The following is a 20,345-nucleotide window of genomic DNA, read 5'->3' on the forward strand; positions in this document are numbered from 1 at the left end:
CGGTCATGGACTATAACTTGACATCAGGTCAGGCTGAGACAGCAGGCACTTGAACCCAAATGTTTATGGACAATTTTGAGAAAAAATGTTGATAAACTCAGAAAACATGTTGATAAACTCAGAAAACATGTTGATAAACTCAGAAAACATGTGGGGATCTGTTGATTCTTGTGTGAATTTTGCGGTTATTTGTAAAAACTGGAGGGGCCCATTGCTATGATTTGGAGTCTAGAGGGCCACATAAAAAGCTATGGCGGGCCAGATTTGGCCCTCGGGCCTTGAGTTTGACACACGTGCCATATATGATAATCTATAGAACTTTTTTCAGTATCTATACATTTTGAAGTTCATTTTGCTTGTTTAGTCAAACATTTATTTTCTTTTGTATTGTGGAAAAAGGGAGTGTGAAAGAAAATTTATAATAAATCGATGTAAACAACATGAAAAGTAAAATATAAAAACTAAAACTATTGATTTATAAATCCTGTTGAAAGTTGGCTAGGATTGATTAAGCCTCGTTGTTAATATCAGGCTTAAGACTCAAAATTGTAAATGAGTAATAGATGTAATGTACTAGCATTGTTGTGGTTTGTTTATGTTGTCATAGCAACTGCCTAGCAACATGGCTGTCAGTTAAAACAAAGAATGTTGTAATCTATATTTTCAGTATGTTTTTGTTAGCTTTTTAAAGGCAAGATGTAGTTCTTATTATAAATAGTTTCTAGTGAGAAAATAAATGTGTGTATTTTTTATCTGGTTTCAACTGTAAATAACCTTTTCCAAATTTTAATCTTCTAATCAAAGTTAAATTACACGTTAACACAAAACTGTTCAGTTTAAATATCAATAACTAGAAGCAAAGTTTAGTGCTTTAATGATTAAACACAAAATTAAAGCAACACTTTCACATTTTTTATTGTGAAAACCGCAAATTCGCATAAGACGACCAAGCAAGAATTTCACAGGATGAACTTACGTTTTGCGGAGGTGTTTAATTTAAAGTCAGAGTCAGATCAAGCAGCAGAGAGGTGGCAGCTTGTTCCAGACTCAATATTTACAACTTTAAAAACTAAAATCAGTTGGAAACATCAGGAATTTGGTCCATTAAGAGAAGTAATAATAAATGTAAACATTACTGTTGTTAATTGAGTAAAGTCTGTTTCCACTAAGAACTGTGAGCGTTTCCTCCAGTCTGTGTTCGGCTTTAATCTCCTGCAGGAAACCAAATCTCCACGTCTGGACTGGAGTCGCCATGGCAACAACTTTCCAAATGTAAGGACAGTGGATCGAGACCGCATGAAAGCTGATGAGTTGTTTTTATTTAGTGTTGCTCTTTATAGCAAAAGTGATGAGATATGTTATTTTGAAGCAAAAATCTTTAGTTTAAATTATAACTTTATGTCTGATGGGAGCTAGAGAAAGCATCAGAGTTCAGAACGTGTCAGATTAATTGCCATATTGCCCCAGTGGATTATATAGTAGGTTGCCCTTGTCATTGGTGGCTAAAAACTTTACAAGACCGACTGATTTTAGTGACATAATGGGTGTAAAGTATTGAATAAAAATGTTGTGCTACATGACTGGCTTTATTTTTACTATTACATTTAACTTTATGACACACAAAATTACAAGTGGATCGTCCATCTTGTCTCCAAGTGTATTCTGGGTAAAGCTTGTCACCAGCCGTCCACCAACGTCATCATCAGTCACTTGGCAACAGATGGCAAACTATCTGGAGCATTTTTACAGACTAAGTTAACATGACTGGAGCTCCATGGAGTGAAAAGGATGGAAAAAAAGAGAGCAAGGAAAAGCCAAAAACTGGACGCATATTTTGTCTTGGAGATGAACCGGATTTTTTGTTGGCAGCGATTCAGACCCACCAAAACTGGCAGCCCAGCGAAGGAGCCAGACTAGTTACAGGTAGCAACTCTGACATTATTCACAGCTTGTGAGTTAACTGTAGACTGATTGTAAACTGTGTCAGCCCAGCCGCCTAGTTTACATCCCCTTTTCTCTCTGTCGGTGGTACAACGGTGCCACTGAAAAAATGAACTTAGGGGGTTATTACATTAACAAAAGAATATCATGTACTTTTAACTAAATAATTTCATGTTTCAAACAAAAACGTGATACAATCATGTTGGATAAACAAGAAATTCAACAACTTAACGTTTATGAAATTGAATCATGTTGAGATAACATGATTCATTATAGTCAGACTGATCTTGTGCTGAAGACGACGAGTGAGATCACAGGAGATCAGACGAGACAATCGTTTCTTCTCTTAATTTGGATAAAATGTATTCAAGTTGAGATAACCTGATTCAATTTAGTCAGATTGATCTCCCTCCAAAGAGGGTCTAGCGAGATCAGGAGATCACGCGAGATGCTAGCGAGATTATGGAAGATCACAGGACATAACTGTGTTGCACCTGGGAAAACTTCAAGGTGGTTTTAGTTACACATTAAACTATAGATATTTGTTTTTCTCTGCAGGGCACTATTGGCACGTAAGAACTGCACTGTAACAAATGGCTGTAAAAACTACAGCATTAAAATACAGTAAGGTGGCTGGGTTTTGAAAATACAGTTCTGTTGTACCTTTTCTAATTGTTGAGTTTTCTTTCTACCCTTTCACCCAGTCCTGTCTTAAAACACTTAATGTAATGTAACTTAAAAAAATGTCTTTGAATTAACCTAATTAAATCATGGGAAGGATCATGTTTGTTGAGCTAACTTAATTTTCATGAGTTGGATCAACTCAAGTAATGTGAAGGTACCACTGTAACATAAACTGGTTTCTCGGGCCTGCTGTGGTGGCGCAGGGGGTTAGCACGCCTTAGTCCTTAGTGGAGGCCTTAGTCCTCGATGCGGACGTCGCTGGTTCGACTCCCGGTCCCGGTGACCTTTGCCGCATGTCCTCCACCCTCTTTCCTGTCGCAATAAAATACGAGGCACTAGCGCCGCAAAAACTCTTTGGGGAAAAAAGTTGGTTTCAACAATAAACGTAGCTTCAGCAGTTGCTAGCTGCTTCAGGCTCTGAGTTGAAATTGATAAAGTGTCAAAATAATCCGATTGCTATCCGCGGTTCTAAACTGCTTTGAATTTGTGTCGTTTCATCATCAGTGACCAGCAGCCTGATGTTTCTGTTCTCTTGGTTTGTTGTACTTCATGTCTGATTGATGGATTTCAGAATGACCGTCTGTGGTGGGGAAACTTGTAAGCTCTGCTGTTGCAGGCATGTCTATGTTTTAAAGTTATATTATCATGAGCTTTATTATTTGGGTATAAAGGACCCGGTCATTAGCCCCGCCCCCCGGCCCGACTCTGACTTGTTCCACTTGTGGACAGCTCACCTGGTTTGTAGTTTTTATTTTCAGAGCAGAAGAATCAGGAAGTAGAAGGTCTGCAGTGAAACAGACTACAAGTGGCTTATGTGATCTGAAAAAAACTAATATTCTGACTGAATCAAACACATTTTAATATTTTATTTTGAAAGGAAGCAGCAGGAAAGTGTTGTATATAAACTTAATGGTGGAGAGCTCTCTTACAAAAGGCTCATTCAGAAATCCAGGATGAGAGATAAACCCAAGCTTGACACATTAGTTCATTCTAGCTTCATCCATTTCACAAAAACCAAACCAAACTAAGGAGGTGCGACTATGTTGAGCCAGGCCTAAATAAATCAGATGAATATGTGTTAATAAATGTCTTAAAGAAACCAAGAGTTGCTCACAGGCTCACTGATGCTACGCTAGATAAATTCCATTAGTAGAAGTCAATATTATAATGTGCGGATCTGATAGTGTTTAATTTTTTCTCTTTCTCTCAGTGAAGGCGGATGCTTTTATTCTCCTATTACCTTCCTCATCTGCTCTGTGTTCTGCTCTGTGTATTGTACTATCACTTTTGGATCCTCTCTTTCTTTGCATGTCTTCTGAATTGTAAACTATGGATCTGGGTTTGATGAGGAGAATGAGCAAAGGAGAGCCTTCCTGCCCCAACAGGACATTTGCATCTGGATACATGATGAATTCCTGGGGGAAGTGAAAGACCCTGCATCTGTCAAATATTGTTGGTTGAGGATTTTTAAGATGTATATATAATTCAATTTTTGATGACAGGATTTCTGCTGTTTGGACTTGGCTGTTATCTGGTGTATCAGGAAATTCAGAAAACATTGGCAGCTGTTCTGCCCATTGAGAGGCTGCCTGTCTCATACAAGGAAATGTCTTGCTGTGAACATTCAGACTCAGATGCTGTGTGAGCAGAACCACAAACAAGAAGAGATTCTTGCTGAGAGAAACATTTCAGTTGCAGTTCCTGAAATCTAAGGAACAGACATTGGAGAATTTGCAAGCTCGGCTCGGCAGGACTGATCATGAGTTTGGCTGTCTGGAGTTGGCATTGAGGTTTATCAGTGAGAACAATTATTGTCATCTGAATCTGAATGTTAAAAATAATAATAGAACATGACTGAATATCAAAATGAATTTGCAGCATTTTATTTTATTTCAGGGAGGGAAAAAGACCAAGACATGCAGACAAGAAGGTGTAATTACTGACAAACACACTGGATTCTGATGGGTTTGGGCCACCAGGCTGAACTAAGAGCAGCAGGTTACTGGCAGAGGATTAATTACCATGTAACATATGTGCTATTGGTTTTGTGAAACCAAATCAAGGTTTAATTAAATCAGGATATCTGATAAATCATGGTTTAATCTTTTATCCTTTTTTGGGAAACATCACTCAAAGTTTGAATCCAGCAAATAGAAACATGAAATAGTTTGTTCAGAGAAAAAGCAAAGAAACATCAGCTGTTCATGTTGTTTGGTTGCAGTTCATCAATAATCTAATAATCCTGAAGATTAACCTTTGAAAGGAAGAGATGAAACTTTGACCAGAAATCAGAAGTGGATGTTTTCTAAAAACATCAGAGAGCAAAAAACAAACAAGAAAGTTCCTCAGGTCAAAGTTCAAGAAGGAGAAAAAGAAGAAAACTTACAGTTTGTTCAAATGATCCAAAGAGTTGATGAAGAATATATGAACAACAAAATGACTCTAAACTGAAAGTAAATGTGAGGGATGTGGTGGGACTGATGACATCACAACTCACATGATTTTTAGTTTCTTCTTTCAGAGCAGCAGAAAGTCTGCAGTGAAATTAGAGGCAGGTTGATAAAACCTTCATGAGGAAGGAGAGAAGTTCTGATGAAAATGTTTCATGATGGAATCATGAGGAGAAAAGAGTCCAGAGAAAAGAACAGCTGATTCCTGCTGCAGTAACTGGTCTGACTATAAATACAAACAGGAAATAATCAGAAAGATATATATTTTTATATAATTATTCTCTTTCTTATTTCTGAATCATGAGGCTTTTCACATTCCTGGGTAAAAGTTACTCAAGACATCAAAATGTACAAATAATATGAATTCTGATTGACTAGAAGTTACCTGTGGAAAACCACAAGGGTCAGAACTGGGTCCTAAACTTTTCTTACTTTACAGAAATGATTTATGCAATGAATCTAATTTGTTAACATTTACTTTATTTGCTGATACATTATTTTGATCTGGTCAGTTTGGAGCAGCAACAGTTTAATGGAAGGAGAATTACAAATATTAATGATGTGACAAAAATAGATTAACACTAAATTATGGAAACATTTGTAATATTTAGTAACAAGAAAATAAAAAAATGAAAGTGCATACTTTAAAATGTTATGATTTAGTAGAGATCAGAACAACATTGATTATTTACAAAATCTATAATAAACTCCTTTCATGGTGTAAAGAAACATTGTTAGAAATGAAAGAAACAAACTATAAACTAATAGAAAATGATTTATTTAGGATGAATATTAAAAACAATTGTAGGTAATTTAGAGGGATTTCTAGTTTGCAATAATTTAGTGAGGAGATAAAAGTGTTTTTCTCTCTTTAAAATATTTGCTAAACAAATAAAATAAGGTTTATGATGTTTTTTGTGAGTTTGTCTACAAACTTAGCTGGAAATCCTTGAAGATGTTTTATAAAAATATACAGGAAATATTTTGCTGCTTTGATTTTGATGATGATTTATGTAGAACAGAGTGAAAGTTTTATATGTTTGTTTTTCTATCTAAACTTTTTTCAGTTTAAACTTTGTATTCTTGCCATTGACAGTAATTTAAACTTTGTTTAATTATTTCTATTCTTGTCTTGTTTTTCCAGCTTTGTGTTTTTTTCTTGGTTTTGTGTTTGTTGGTTTTCAGCTCTTTTCCTTTAATGAATAAAATCATCATTTGAAAACTGTTTATTGAATTTAATCAGTTTTTCTTCATCAAATATTAAAATCAGTTTGATGATCTGAAACATTTCAGGTGAACAAAAAGGCAAAACAGAAGAAATCTGTAAAGGAGCAAATACTTTTCACAGCACTTTATGTTTCAGGTCCAAAGAAATCAAGCGGTCCAGTCTGGATTTAGAAGCAGAATGTTCTGTTTAAGGTGTGACTGGAGTCCAGTTGTTCTGGGTTTCTGGATGAGCCCAGAACCTTCTGGATCAACCAAACCAGATGCTCAGATCTTCTCATCTGGAACATCTGGGAGAGCTTCTGACTAAAACTACAGACATCAGGTTCAATGAGGATCTGAGATCTGAGAACGTTTCTATGAAGCATTTTAATCCTCTTGTCTCTGTTAGGTGGACAGTGGAGAAAAAGAAGCAGAAAAAAGCAGAACTAAGAACTGGGACATGATGGAAACCAGAACTTTCTGACCTCAGATCTGGAAAACAAACTTTAACTGAGACGTTACTGAAGCTTGATGTTCAGTTGATCCAAATCTAAAGCTGGTCTGCAGGGACGACTTTAGGGTTGTTTGTTTCTGCTCACCTGGAGCACCAGCCGGGTGGAGTCAGTCTGAGTTCCTTCATCATCTAAAGAGAGCTGGAGAACATTGAAGATCCTCCTGGAAAAAATGGGAGCTTTGGAAAGAAATGAGCAGGAAGAGAAAGAAAAATGGATCTTCATCACTTCTGAAGTGGACGACATCAGAGTTGGATTTAGTGGAGTCACATGAAGAACAGAACACTGAGGCTAGAATAATAAACATCATGCTAAATATTAGCTGCAGCTCTGTCAGAAGAAGCTTCAGGTTGAATCTAAAGGAGGCTGAAGATCTCAAAGTGGATGAGAGGAAACCTGATGAGCTCTACAGTCCACTAGATCCAGATCAGAACCCTGGAGAACATCTACGCTGGAAGCAGAGCCACAAGCTAGAAAAATATCCAGGTTTCTATCCAACCTGAACACAGGAAGTCCTTTCTTCTTCTGCTGCAGCTGAGAAGGTCCTGCTGCAGAACTGAAGCCACACAGTTCCTCCACAGCAGAACAGAGGAGGTTCTGGAGGAGACCAGGGTCCACATCTGGACTCAGAGTTCTCCTGAGCTTCAGCAGAGCTGCTGGCTTTGGTTCTGATCCGCCTCTGTTCTGGTGTCTGATCTTCAGAGACCATCTGAACCGACCCATCAGAACTCAGTTGAGGTGGTGGAGGATGAGGATGGGGCGCGGCGAGGAGGAGGAGGAGGAGGAGGAAGAGTGCCGTAATCCATCTCTCTGCTGTGGAGACCTGTTTGTCACTGATTTCACCTTCTTGTCTGCCTGTTTGGCTCTTTTTTTCAGCCAGCATTAAAATGCCGCTAATTCATTTTGGTATTCAGTCAGCACTATTATTATTTCAACATTATGATGGTCCCAAACCTATCAGTTCTTCTACTATTCTGGCTGCATACAACTTCATTGTTCTGAGGACATTGAGTCTGTGAAAAGCATTAAGACAGACAGACAAATATGAGAAACTTTTGTGAGGAGATTCAGAGTGCAGTGGAAGAAGGAGAACAAAACAGAGACAATGTGATTGATGAATGGTGGATTCTTGCTCCTGAATCTGAAGCTGTAAGATTACAGTGTGATGAGAATCTGAGAGATATTCTGATGAGGACAAAGAACAGGATATTGCCCCCGACTACAGTCATCAGTCTGATGCTGGAACAGAAGTCAGAGTCATCAGGGAACAGCCTTCAATTGATCCAGCTGTGTTACGCACAATTGATCAGAACCTGAACCAGAACCAGAACCAGGCCTGTGTGTTCTATGCAGTAAGAGACTGGTGTATTCAGTGTTTCTGTGCTTTGAACCCTCATCCATTTTACTTCTCTGTCAACGGTGGAGCAGGAAGTGGAAAATCCCACCTGATTAAATGTATTGACTCTGAAGCAAGCACTGCTCTGGATCATCAGATCCATCAGTAGCCTCTTCTACTGATGGAGAGGAGGCTGACATATCAAATCAAACTGTCATGTTGACTTCATTTACAGGAACAGCAGCTTTTTCTATCAATGGCTGTTTGTTACATTCACTGCTCAAACTACCCAGGAGTCTAAAACCTCCCATTCAAGGACTTGATACTCAACTAGATGAAGTCAGATTTGAGCTTTTAAATGCTGAAATTATTGCTACTGATGATATTTCAGTGCTTTCAAAACCTCTTTCTGCTGATGTGGATGCAAGACTGAAAGAAAAGGAAATCACTGAGATTTTGGAGGAACGTCTGTTTCAGGGTCGTTGACGTATCAGGATTTCCATCAGGGGAAATTAAACATTTAAAAATATGTTTATCCATTGCAATTATTAGAACATTTGAAATGTTGTGCACACAGAAATTATAATTAAAAATTAAAATGAGACGTTTTCACAGGTTTTTATCAATATGATTCGGCTGTGGTCTTAAAAAATGTCATGTGGTGCGACCGTGATTTATCTTAAAATAAAGTATTTTCCATCATTTATTTAACATTTTTTATAAGTTAAATTTTACTGAAGGTGTTTAAAAACAAAGTTTTTAATTTTCTTTGTATTTTTCTGACAATTATGACAGTTTTTCCCCAAAAATGAACCAGTTCCATTTATAATTGTCTTATATTTTTCTTCACCATTTCATCAAACTGTGTTAAAAATAAATAAACTCCAGTCACTTGAGGAAACTGTATTAGTGATTAATATTTCTGCTCCACAAATTAGATATTCCATTTTTAGTTCAATACATTCACTTTTTAATTGGTCACCAAATGATTTATAGAATAAATGTCGGCCAGTAAACGGGTCAAAATCCTTTAAAAAATAAAAATAGTATTACATCCAGTAACAGTACATTACAAAAAACACAAATTAAACACACCAATTTAATTCACATCAAAATTAATGCAGTAATCAACTTTGTAACAAACATTTCAAACAGATCCTCATAAAATCAGAATGTTCAGTAGATTGATTTTATTTTCTGAACTTTTGAAAGTTTTATTTTAAAAACTTAATAAAAACAGAAATGTTCAATCTCCCAAATGTAAGAACAATAATGACAATAGAATAATTCAGTTGAATTGAATTATTTTAAGCAGAACCAAGTATGATAAATAATGTAATCATTCACAAGTTCCCCAAATGTGAGCTTCTTTCAAAACGGAAAAGATTTCAATGAACTTCTAAACCATCATATTACTCCTGGGTAGAGACGCTCCCATCAGGGTTTTTCCTGCCGGTTCTGATCACCATGAGGTCCGATCACTGCCGATCACAGATACCGATCACATGGATTGGCTGTTAATGTTTGGCTTTAGGTAGAAATGCTACTATGTGATCTGGCAAAATGGAGCCATAAAATCACCTCATTTAGATAAAAACATGTCCAATACTTGCAGGCTCATGGCTGATTGTTCTGGTTCTGATGGCTTGTTTCTGACCCAGTAGAGTAATTCAGCAGAACACAGGGAGGAGGCAGAGGAACTCCATTTGTTCTCTCAGATTATCTCATGTTAGGACATAGAGAAAGTTACATTAAAACTTTTTTAAAGTTTCCTCCTCAGTACCGCGTAGCGATGGTCCAACAAATAATTATTGTGATGATTAATCAGGTTAAAAATTGGCTCATTCTGAAGATTTTTAACCATTTACACCTTTTTTATACAGTTTTATACATTAAAAGATACAAAAACAGATAATTAAATCACTTGTTAGAATATATTTACAAAGTTTTTTCCATCTATTTTTAAACTTTCTAACTTCTTTTCTGCAGTTCCAGGGTGAGTCTTTCTTCATGACTCTTTAAGGAATGAGAAGCTCAGCTCAATGTTTTTATCCAACCTTGTTATTAATCAGTGAAATAAGTTGGAGGAGAGACGTTTGGTTCCTGTTGCAGCTCAGTGTTAATCTGGTTAATCTGAGAGATGAGCTCCAGTCTAACACTGCAGTGAGGATTAAAACCGGCCAGACAAGGTGAGGGACGGAGGAGAGGTCACCATCAGGAAGTTTGAACCTCTGCAACAAACTGCATTTTAATCACAACCAGCTGCTGATTTTACTGGGTTTTGCTTTTTCCACTTAAATCCTTTATTTTCCGGTTTGGGTTGAATCAGGTGTGGCCCACGTTGGCGCTGTGGCGGGTCATATCCATGTTGGTTTATTCACTAAAAACAGGTTTACTTTTTGTTATCAAATTTAAATGTAAAATATAGCAGAGATGCAGCGATCAGACCTTTTCTGTCCAACACTGATCTCCAGTTTTCATTCTGCTCTGATCTTCCAGTTCCTGGGATTTTTCCTCCAAAGAGAAAAATGTTCTGCAGGTTCTGAGTTTCAGGTAGAAGTTCTGAATGAAACAGAAAATATGAAGATTTTCCCACTTTAGGCTTCAAAGCATTGACCTCTGACCTTCATGGGATGGGAATGTTTTACTTTAAATCAGGACTTTCTGAAAGGCAGAGTTGATGAAAAAATCTTTTTAATGCAAATATTTAAATTTGAACAGGAAAAGAACAGAATGAGCAGCAAATGAACCAAATGCAGAAGAAAAATGTTTTTATTTAAAACACATGAAGAAAAACTGCAGCAAATTTACAAAAGGAAGATTTAATATTCAAATCTGACATGTTGAGAAAAATAGGAGCCGATAGAAACAGAAAATGATAAGTGATTGAGAAAAACTGATCAACATTTCAATGAAATCTGATGAATGAAAGGAAAAAATAAGAGAAACAACATCTTGATATTCAGTGTGAAGCTTTGACTGGAAACAGACTGAAAAACATGAGGATCCTGAAATAATCATGGAATAATCCTGGAATAATCCCAGCTTCCATATTTAAAGGACTGGAAGAAGAAAAAGTTTCCAAGGACTCAATCAGAATTGTTTCACCAAGAAATAGATTGTAGAGACTGAACTATCTGTTCAACAGTGAGAGAGTTTCTCTGACAGGAGGAAAATCTTTAGACTCTTTAGACTCAACTCAGCACAGAAACACTGAGGTACCAGAACTGAACCAGAACCCAAATCCAGGAATCAGAGGTTCAGTGAATGTGGTGTTGAAGGTGTGGAGGAGGATCAGTGAGTCAGAGGAAACTCTGTAGAAGGACAGAATGCCAGCAGGACAGTCCACATACACTGCTACTCTGTTAGAGACAGAGGAGGAGGAGAGACGAGTTTCTATCTTATTGTGACAGACAGAGTAACCATCATCAGAGCAGCTCAGACTCCAGGAATGATCGTTATATCCAAACACACAGTCTCTACTGTATCCTTTCCTCCTGATTCTTCTGTAACTCACTGATATATAAACTCTTCCTCTCCACTCGACCTCCCAGTAACAGCGACCAGTCAGACCAGTTCTACACAGCAGCTGATCCCAGTGATCAAATCTGTCTGGATGATCAGGATATGACTGAAGCTTCTCCACAAGTGTCACCTTCCTGTTGTCTTCAGACAGTTTGAGTTTTCTGCTCACTGTGTTTGTGTCGATGGTGAGTTGACAGGAATCTGATGGAGAGAACAAACACAATCCAGCTGCAGTTATTGATCATTTATTGACACTTTGATGATGACTCCTGAATGAGTGATGTGACAGTTTGAAGATGGTTGAATGTGAGCTGCTTTGTTGTCATGAATCAGATGAAAAACACACTTACACTTCCTCAGACCTGGTGTCAAGAATGGGACTCCAGCAGGCTCCACCCTGAAAGGAGGAGGGGGGTCAGACCATCAGTCTCTTTCAGCAGCAAACATGGACATTACATGTCTCTCAGACACACATTGTCCTCCACTGAGACAGGAACAGTCCAACATTTGGATTGCAAACTGCAGTGGATGTAGGAAGGACAGTTGGTGCTGCTGCAGCACAACTCATTTCTCCAAACACAGGAAAAGCTCCAACAGAGAGGAGAAAGGAAATCCCTCAGTAACAACCTGAAGAAACTCACTGAAGCCTAAAAGGACATCAGGAAACTAAGGAAACATTTCTGGAAGCTCAACCTGATTTAATAATCAGCATTAAAATACAATCAATCTAAACTCTGACACAACACCTGGATACCTGTTCCATCCACACTCCCACACACAGATGAAGGAATGAAACACTAAACAGCCCTGCTGCTGAAAACCTGCTGTGGCCTCACTGTAATATCCAGAAATACAAACATTAAAAAGGAGAAGCTGCATCACATTCAACAAAGAGTTCAACAAGAATCAAAGATTTGATCTCTGAGCTCAGACTCACAAACCAGGGAGAGGCTTCCATCATCACACACCTCTGACAAACACCTCCAACCTTTCAGCACTTCCTCTACCAACCAACACCACCAGGTGGCGCTGCTGCACACATTTACAATGAGACCAAGAAGAAGAAGCAGCATCCTGAATCCAGCAGCTGCAGTAATGGCTTGTGAAAGTGTCCAAGGAGCATCTGGAACCAGAACCAGCAGATCCAACAGTCCAGAGAGTCTTTGTTTGCATCTTTCCTCTCAGATTTCCAAGCTGCTCTGAGAGGGAAATGACATCATCACTCTACTGATGATGTCACGCTCTGATGTCACTGATCAGGAGCTGCTGGACTTGTACATTTCCAGCATGGAGGACAGAGAAGATCTCAGCTCTGATGAGGAGCTGGCCTGCCTTCAAACTGATTCAGGGTCAAAGAAATATTTCCAGATGAAGTCAGACTGAAATGTTGGATTGTCCTGCTGTTGCAATCAGAGGCCAAGAAGAAGCTTCAAGTTCTTCTCCTGTTCAGCTCTACGTTCCTGTCAGAGACTTCAGCTCCTCATGAGGAGAACAACTAAAGCCTGGAACAGACTGACACTAACATCCTGACATCTCATCCCTGAACAAAGCTTTGCAGCATCAAGGTGACTCTTAGCGCCATATATGGACAGATTTCCTCTAAAGGGGGCGGAGCCTGGATTGGAGGAACCAGCAGCAGCTTCCAGGAACAAACCTTGGGAACCTCTGGAGGAGAACATGGAGATGAGATTCCTGCTTTAATCAGTGGATTCATTGATAGAAAACATGACGACTGAAATATCTGAGAGCTGCAGCTCCATTTTCTACAGATCTGCTGGAACATCAGATAGAAATGAAGAATTTCATCATTTCACATCAAATCTGTTCATCTTCCACAGAAACAACTGAATTATTGACCTGAACTGGTTCTAAAGGTCTGGATGGTAAAAACATCCATTGTTTTTATGTCTCATTAGTTTCCAGAAAGAGTTGAAATGTTTCAGAAGCTTTTATCCAGCAGCTCAGTAAAGATCTCTCCTCTTTCCAACCTGATTTAGTCCATGAAGCAGAACATCTCTGCTGCTGCAGCAACAGGAGGAAACTTCTCCAGCTCTCAACTTCTACACTCTGACTGCTTGGAAACAGATCAGGGAGGAACAGCCTTTTCTCCAGGCTGCCTCCTCCTGACTCTAGCGCCACCTACTGGCTGTTCACCAGAGGTGGAGAAAGAACTCAAACAATGTACTGAAGTAAAAGTACAAATAAACAGACAAAAATGTTCTCTAGTAAAAGAACCACATTAACATTTTTACTTGAGTAAAAGTAAGAAAGCTTGAAAAATATGTTTAATATCTGCTGAAGTTGTTTTAAAACCTGACAAACGAGCCTCATGGGAACCAATATTCTAATTTATTGAATATGACTGTAAATGTAAATATGAGATGGAAATTATTCACATTAATTCAGTAACCAGGATGTGGAGGAGTTTAACGTTACTGGGACATTCATGGCAGGAGACGCTGCGCTCCATGCGCCCCGACCGCAGTAATCAATGTTACTGCCAGTTCAGCTGCTTACAACTATTTAATTGTTTTATTTATTGCAGTCGATTTAAACTAGAAGCTTGGTAAGATTACATTAAACTTCTCTAACCTAAATCAATTTAACACCAAAACTCAGACAGCGTTTAGCAGCTTAACTTTCCTCGATATGTTTTTCAGATTTGATGGTGAATTTTTGAAAGCTAGCAGTTCATGATATCAGGGAGGCAAAGGCGGCACCAGAATCATTGATTACTTTCAAACTAACCAACAGATCAAAAAGCGCAAAGCGACTTGGATGTAACTTGTAACGCAACGCTTTATAGAAATGTAGTGAAGTAGAAAGTACAGATACTGTAAAATGTAGTGGAGTAAAAGTTCCCACCATTAAATCTACTTACGTACAGAAACATGAAAAATGTCCTTAAGTTCAGTAACAAAGTTCTTGTCTCAACAACCAGGATCAGGTGAAGGACCTCTGCAGTCCCATGATGCTTCCTCTCCCTCTTCTAAACCATCTGATGGGCTGATATCATCCCTCTACTTTATCAATAAAATGTTTTTCTTCCTCTTATTACGATTCCATTATTTATCCTAAATGTGACGTCAGAGCTGTGGATCTGGAATCTGATTGGTCGGATGGATATTTCCCTGGTTTTCCAACATGAAGGGTCTCTGCCTTTTTCCAAGACGTTGGGAATTTTTCCCAAACTTTATTGAACAATCCCAAAAGCTTTCCCAACTACTGAAAACCTAAACACATTAGTCTTTTCTTGGATCTGTCTAAAAGGTCTTATTATTGTTTTTTAATTTCTACCACAGTCAACAGAGCACAATTCTACTTTTTCACCATCATTCACTGCAATTCTTCATTTCCTCTGGAAAACAAGGGATTTCCATTCTCTCCTGATTCCTTTCATTCTTTGGATCATTTTCCAGATGTCGCCCCCTGGTGGAGATCAAACTACTAAATGGATGAAACTGTTAAAATTCTCACTTTCTTTCTTTGCCTCATGAATAGTTTTCTTCACTTTTCATGTAATTTATATTTTATTAAATCCTGAAAGTTGTGAGTTTTGTTTAAAATCTAAAGTTCTTTATTTTTCTCTCCCATAACTTTTAAACATCCATCTGACCAACATGGAGTTACTTTTCTTCTCATCTTTGCTTCTTGGGGCTGATTGGTCTGGAGCTCCATCAAATATTGTTTTAAAGTCCTTTCTGCCATCAATAGATCATCATGGAAATCTAACTGAACTTCTTTTATTAATTTAGTCAGAGTCCCTATTAAACTATTAAACCCATCCCACTCTTTAATTTTCCTTGTGAGCCGTTCTTAGTCTGGAGAATATTCCAGAAAACTGGGTAATGATCTCTGCCTCCAGATGAGGCGTCTAAATATTTAATTATCAAATTAAACATTCAGCTTCAAACTAAATGTTTCCCAGCAGACTGACTAAAGACATTTCTCCCTCTTCCTCCTCTATCAGACCTTCTCTGCTCCTGCAGCAGGTTCCTCCATACCTGAGAGCTTCCAGTCTCCAGTGTGGATCCTTCAGTCCAGCCGACAGCAGCTTCACTCCTGAGTCTCCTGGATGATTGTAGCTCAGGTCCAACTCTTTCAGATGGGAGGGGTTGGAGGTCAGAGCTGAGGCCAGAGAAGCACAGCCTTCCTCTGAGACCAAACAGCCTGATAAGCTGCAGACACACAATTCATCACATGATGAGAACATGAGAACATTGAGGTAGAACCCAAGGTCTGAACTGATGGATGGATGGATGGATGGATGGATGGATGGATGGATGGATGGATGGATGGATTTGTAACATGTGGAATAAATAAGAAAGCCAAGCAACTGCTGGGATCTGTAATAATGTTTCTTTTTGCTCCTAAGATGCAGCAATTTGTCAAGTGCCCAGAGTTACCTGAGAGTTTCCAGGTTGCAGTTTGGACTCTTCAGTCCAGCAGAGAGAAGCTTCACTCCTGAATCCTGCAGGTTGTTGTTACTCAGGTCCAGTTCTCTGAGACTGGAGGACTGGGAGCTGAGAACTGAGGACAGAGCTTCACAGCTTCTCTCTGAGAGGTTACAGTCACTCAGTCTGAGGAGACAGGGAGAAAAATCTGTTATTAAAAAATTCTTCAAAATGTGTCTTTTTTCCAGTCAACAATGTTCCTCTTTACTGATTTAAGGGACTGTTTTATATATAATTATGTTGCCTTTTGTTGTGAACTGGTTCAGTCTGTAGATGGGCCTCCAGCCATGAAGGACTGAACTAAAGGCAACAAGGAGGCTGGAAAGAGAAATATTAAATTCCTCTATGAACTAAATTAATCCCATGTCAGTTTTAACAGAAAGAGACCAATGAAGCCTGAGAATCAAGGCTGGGCTGAAGAACAGCATCAGGCTTAGTTTGAGGATCAGCATCAGAGCTGGTTTGAGGGAAAACACCAGCTTGAATCAAAGCAGAGCAAATCTGGAATTTCATCTTTCTATTTTTTAACTGTTGGATACAGAGATGGAAAACTGAGCAGCAACTGACAAAAACTATTTTTTGAACAAAAATTACAAAACTAATGTGGGAAAAATAGAAACAAATAGAAACAAATTTGCTCCTAAAACAATCCAAAAACAAGCACTAGCCAAACATTAAATATAGGGAAATTTAACCCAGTATTTAAATGAAAGAGTTCTGAAAACACCCCACCAACCTGACACTAAAGGTCACTAAACACATAGAAAACACACTTTCAGAAGTCACCACAATTAACACTGCATTCATAAATATCACAACATTGAACGGCCCTCCAAATATGTTTTAAACATTTTGTTGGAATAGGATGGGCCACCAATATGTTACGATCCTCATGTCATCACACAGAACTCACAAAATACAAAGTCCAGACCAGATGATGTTTTTAACAAAGAGGTTTTATTAAACCCAAGTCTGGACACAAAGTGGTTCTGGCAGTCTTGGTAAAATAAAAGAGTGAGAGAACGAACAAATAAGGCAGCAGTTGGCCGTCGGATTCAGGCCGCTGTGGGGCTCATACTGATTCTAATCTAACGTTCATAATAGTTATCTCTTCTTTCATTTCTAATTATTTATTATTCTTTCTACTGCTATACTTAAATTCAAATTAGAAAACAGCTTATTGATCCCAAAAGGAAATAAAATCTTGTAACTCATATTAATTCAAATTCTTCAAAGGGTTATTTTAGATATTAATGACTTTTTAGTTTAAAAGATCTCTTGTGGTCTGTATGACAGTGAATTTCAAGAAGGTTCTGACTTTATATTATATATATTCTAGATAAATTCCTCTACTTGTTTCTCTGAATATAGATGATTATTTTAACATGTTGCTCATCCTCTTCCTGTTACTGAAACATTTCCACTTATTCTAGAATCTATAATTGCTCTCAGCCATATCTCTTCAATGCCAATAATATCTGTTAATGTAATTTATCTGAACAGTCTAACTTCCTGTCCATCAGCCAATCAGCTTCTTGTATTTTCTCAGTAGATCCATCAGTGGAAGCCCCGCCCAGCCCATGATGCTCCTGGTTTGTGAAGACAGAGAAACAAACTGAACTCTGATAGGAAACAGTTTCAAACTGATTTTCTCTCTCCAACCTCTTGGTTCCACATGGAGCTATATTTGACCCCCTGCTGCTCTGACTACCATGTCATTGTGGTTCCAGTAGATGGGTCGGTTTCCCAGGTTCATACAGCACCATGTGGAAAATGGTGCTATATGGTAATAGGCTGTTCTTTGCAAAGTTACACAGTCAAAATTAACAGAAATAATTTTAGTTACTCAACTGTCAGAAGACACAAAAGGATGTTCAGAATATCAAGTTTTCACCATGTTATTCATTCACTTATAAATCCCATCGTTCCAAACTAAATATTTAATGATCAAATTAAACATTAAGCTTCAAACTAAATGTTTCCCAGCAGACTGACTAAAGACATTTCTCCCTCTTCCTCCTCTATGAGTCCTTCTCTGCTCCTGCAGCAGGTTCTTCCATACCTGAGAGCTTCCAGTCTCCAGTGTGGATCCTTCAGTCCAGCCGACAGCAGCTTCACTCCTGAGTCTCCTGGATGATTGTAGCTCAGGTCCAACTCTTTCAGATGGGAGGGGTTGGAGGTCAGAGCTGAGGCCAGAGAAGCACAGCCTTCCTCTGAGACCAAACAGCCTGATAAGCTGCAGACACACAATTCATCACATGATGAGAACATTGAGGAAGAACCCAAGGTCTGAAATGATCATTTACACAAGAGGAAAAAAGTCAATAAATTAAATTGTCACTAAAATGAAATAGTAATAAAACTCTAATTCCATTAAATGAGTAATAAAAATCAACATTTGTCATTTATAGAACGGATCAGAATAGAAACATCCTTCATTTTTCCACAGCAGGGAGTTCAGGTTTACTTGCAACAAGTTTAAGGTAAATGGAAAAATAAAACATTGAAGAAAAGGTAAAAATAAAAAATAACAGGAGGCTGTAGAGTAAGGACACATTTACAATAGACGGATAATAATGTTGTACATTTAGTAAAAACATCATAATCAGTTTGAAATAATGTGCAGCTCAGTAGAGCAATTTATAATCATATGTAAGAGTTTTTTGGGAGCAGTTCTGGTTAGAAAGTCTAACAACTCCTGGGAGGAAGGATCTGCAATAATGCTTGTAAGTGCGGCAAGCTCTCACTAGTCTAGTCCCTTAAAGCTCTTTCATACGCGACACGTTTCTTCTAGAAAAAAGAGGTCTTGAATCCGACGGTCATCTTTCAGTCTTTACTTAACTTAAAAGAACATAAAAATAACAAACAGATTCAAAACAAATAGAAAGTGACGGTCAAAAGACTGTGTTACTCTCCAGGTGCCAGACTTCTACAAAGAGCTAGTACTTTCGTCTTGGATAAACTAATTAGTCGCTAACCAATCAAAAGGCACCATGTCATGAGCTCAAACACAATACAATTAAGACGCTTATCTTTTTCAAATAACAGAGGAAATACACAAACACAAATAACATTTTGTATTAGGTTCCAAAAATGTATATATGGCTCCTACATTTTCCGGCCCCTAATTGACTATGTATTAGCATATCAATTACAAACTCAACTTAAAATGGAGCCATAAATAGTCAAATATCTTAACAAAAACCTTGTTTTATTTTTTTGTTTTTTTTTTTACTTGGTTACAAAAACAATCTTTTAATAAATTCTCTATTGTTTCATTCTCCTTGCAATAAGCACAATTTTGTAATCGGCCTTTGGATGATGCTTGTCTTCGTCTTGACTTCTGCGCTCCGAACCGTTCCTTTGGAGTCTGGCATGACGTTGACGATTCTACCCAACATCCAGGAATGTCTCTGAGAGGATGAATCTGCGACTAGTACGACATCTCCGACCTTGAAGTTTCGTTTTAGGCCGAGCCATTTTTGTCGTTCCTGCAATAGAGGCAGGTACTCCTGTGACCATCTTCGCCAGAACAAATCCGCCATATACTGGACTTGTCTCCATCGACGGCGAGAATAGACATCCTCCTTGATAAACGTACCAGGAGAAAAGGTAGGTTGTCCCTTCAGCAGAAGCAGATGGTTTGGCGTAAGAGGCTCGAGATCATTAGGATCGTCTGTGTTCATGGTTAAGGGTCTTCCATTGATGATACTCTCAACTTCACATAAAAGAGTCTGCAGTCCTTCATCATACAGTATCTGTTGCTTAACAACGGAACTTATGACTTTTCTAACAGTACGTATCTGACGTTCCCAGACTCCTCCATGATGAGATGCAGCAGGTGAATTGAAAATCCACTGCACACCCTTTTGCATCATGGCGTCATTAATGCGAGAGTGGTCCAACTCTTTCAATGCCTCCCTTAACTCTCTCTCTGCTCCAACAAAATTTGTTCCATTGTCAGAGCGAATGATGGAAACTTGTCCTCTTCTGCTTTGAAAACGACGCAGAGCGTTAATACATAAATCTGTATCAAGTGACTGAGCAACTTCAATATGTACAGCTCTGACAGTTAGACATGTGAAAAGCACTCCATAACGTTTGACCTTGACACGCCCTCTTTTGACCTCAAAAGGACCAAAATAATCCACACCTGTGTTGGTAAAAGGTGGTTTATCAGGAAGCAGACGGTCGGGTGGCAGATCTGCCATTTTTTGTTGCCCTGGTTTTGCATGCA

The 20,345-nt window shown here is 38.3% G+C and overlaps 1 protein-coding gene and 1 long non-coding RNA gene across 2 annotated transcripts; both read right to left on the bottom strand.

The window, feature by feature from the left end:
• Positions 1-15,672: 15,672 nt before the first annotated feature.
• Positions 15,673-16,227, bottom strand: LOC116724607 (ribonuclease inhibitor-like; the record flags this gene model as incomplete). The annotated part of the gene is made up of 2 exons (XM_032570387.1): positions 15,673-15,832; positions 16,061-16,227. Coding segments are annotated over 2 exons (327 nt in total), but the record flags the coding sequence as incomplete, so codon positions are not given.
• A 1,261-nt stretch (positions 16,228-17,488) lies between these two features.
• Positions 17,489-18,220, bottom strand: LOC116724677 (uncharacterized). Its single transcript, XR_004340233.1, has 2 exons — positions 18,171-18,220; positions 17,489-17,902 (listed from the first exon to the last, which is right to left on the bottom strand). It is a non-coding gene; the product is annotated as an uncharacterized LOC116724677 (long non-coding RNA).
• Between the last annotated feature and the right edge of the window lie 2,125 nt (positions 18,221-20,345).

The sequence above is a fragment of the Xiphophorus hellerii genome, chromosome 8, assembly GCF_003331165.1.
Source record: "Xiphophorus hellerii strain 12219 chromosome 8, Xiphophorus_hellerii-4.1, whole genome shotgun sequence".
NCBI classification, from domain to species: Eukaryota; Metazoa; Chordata; class Actinopteri; order Cyprinodontiformes; family Poeciliidae; genus Xiphophorus; species Xiphophorus hellerii.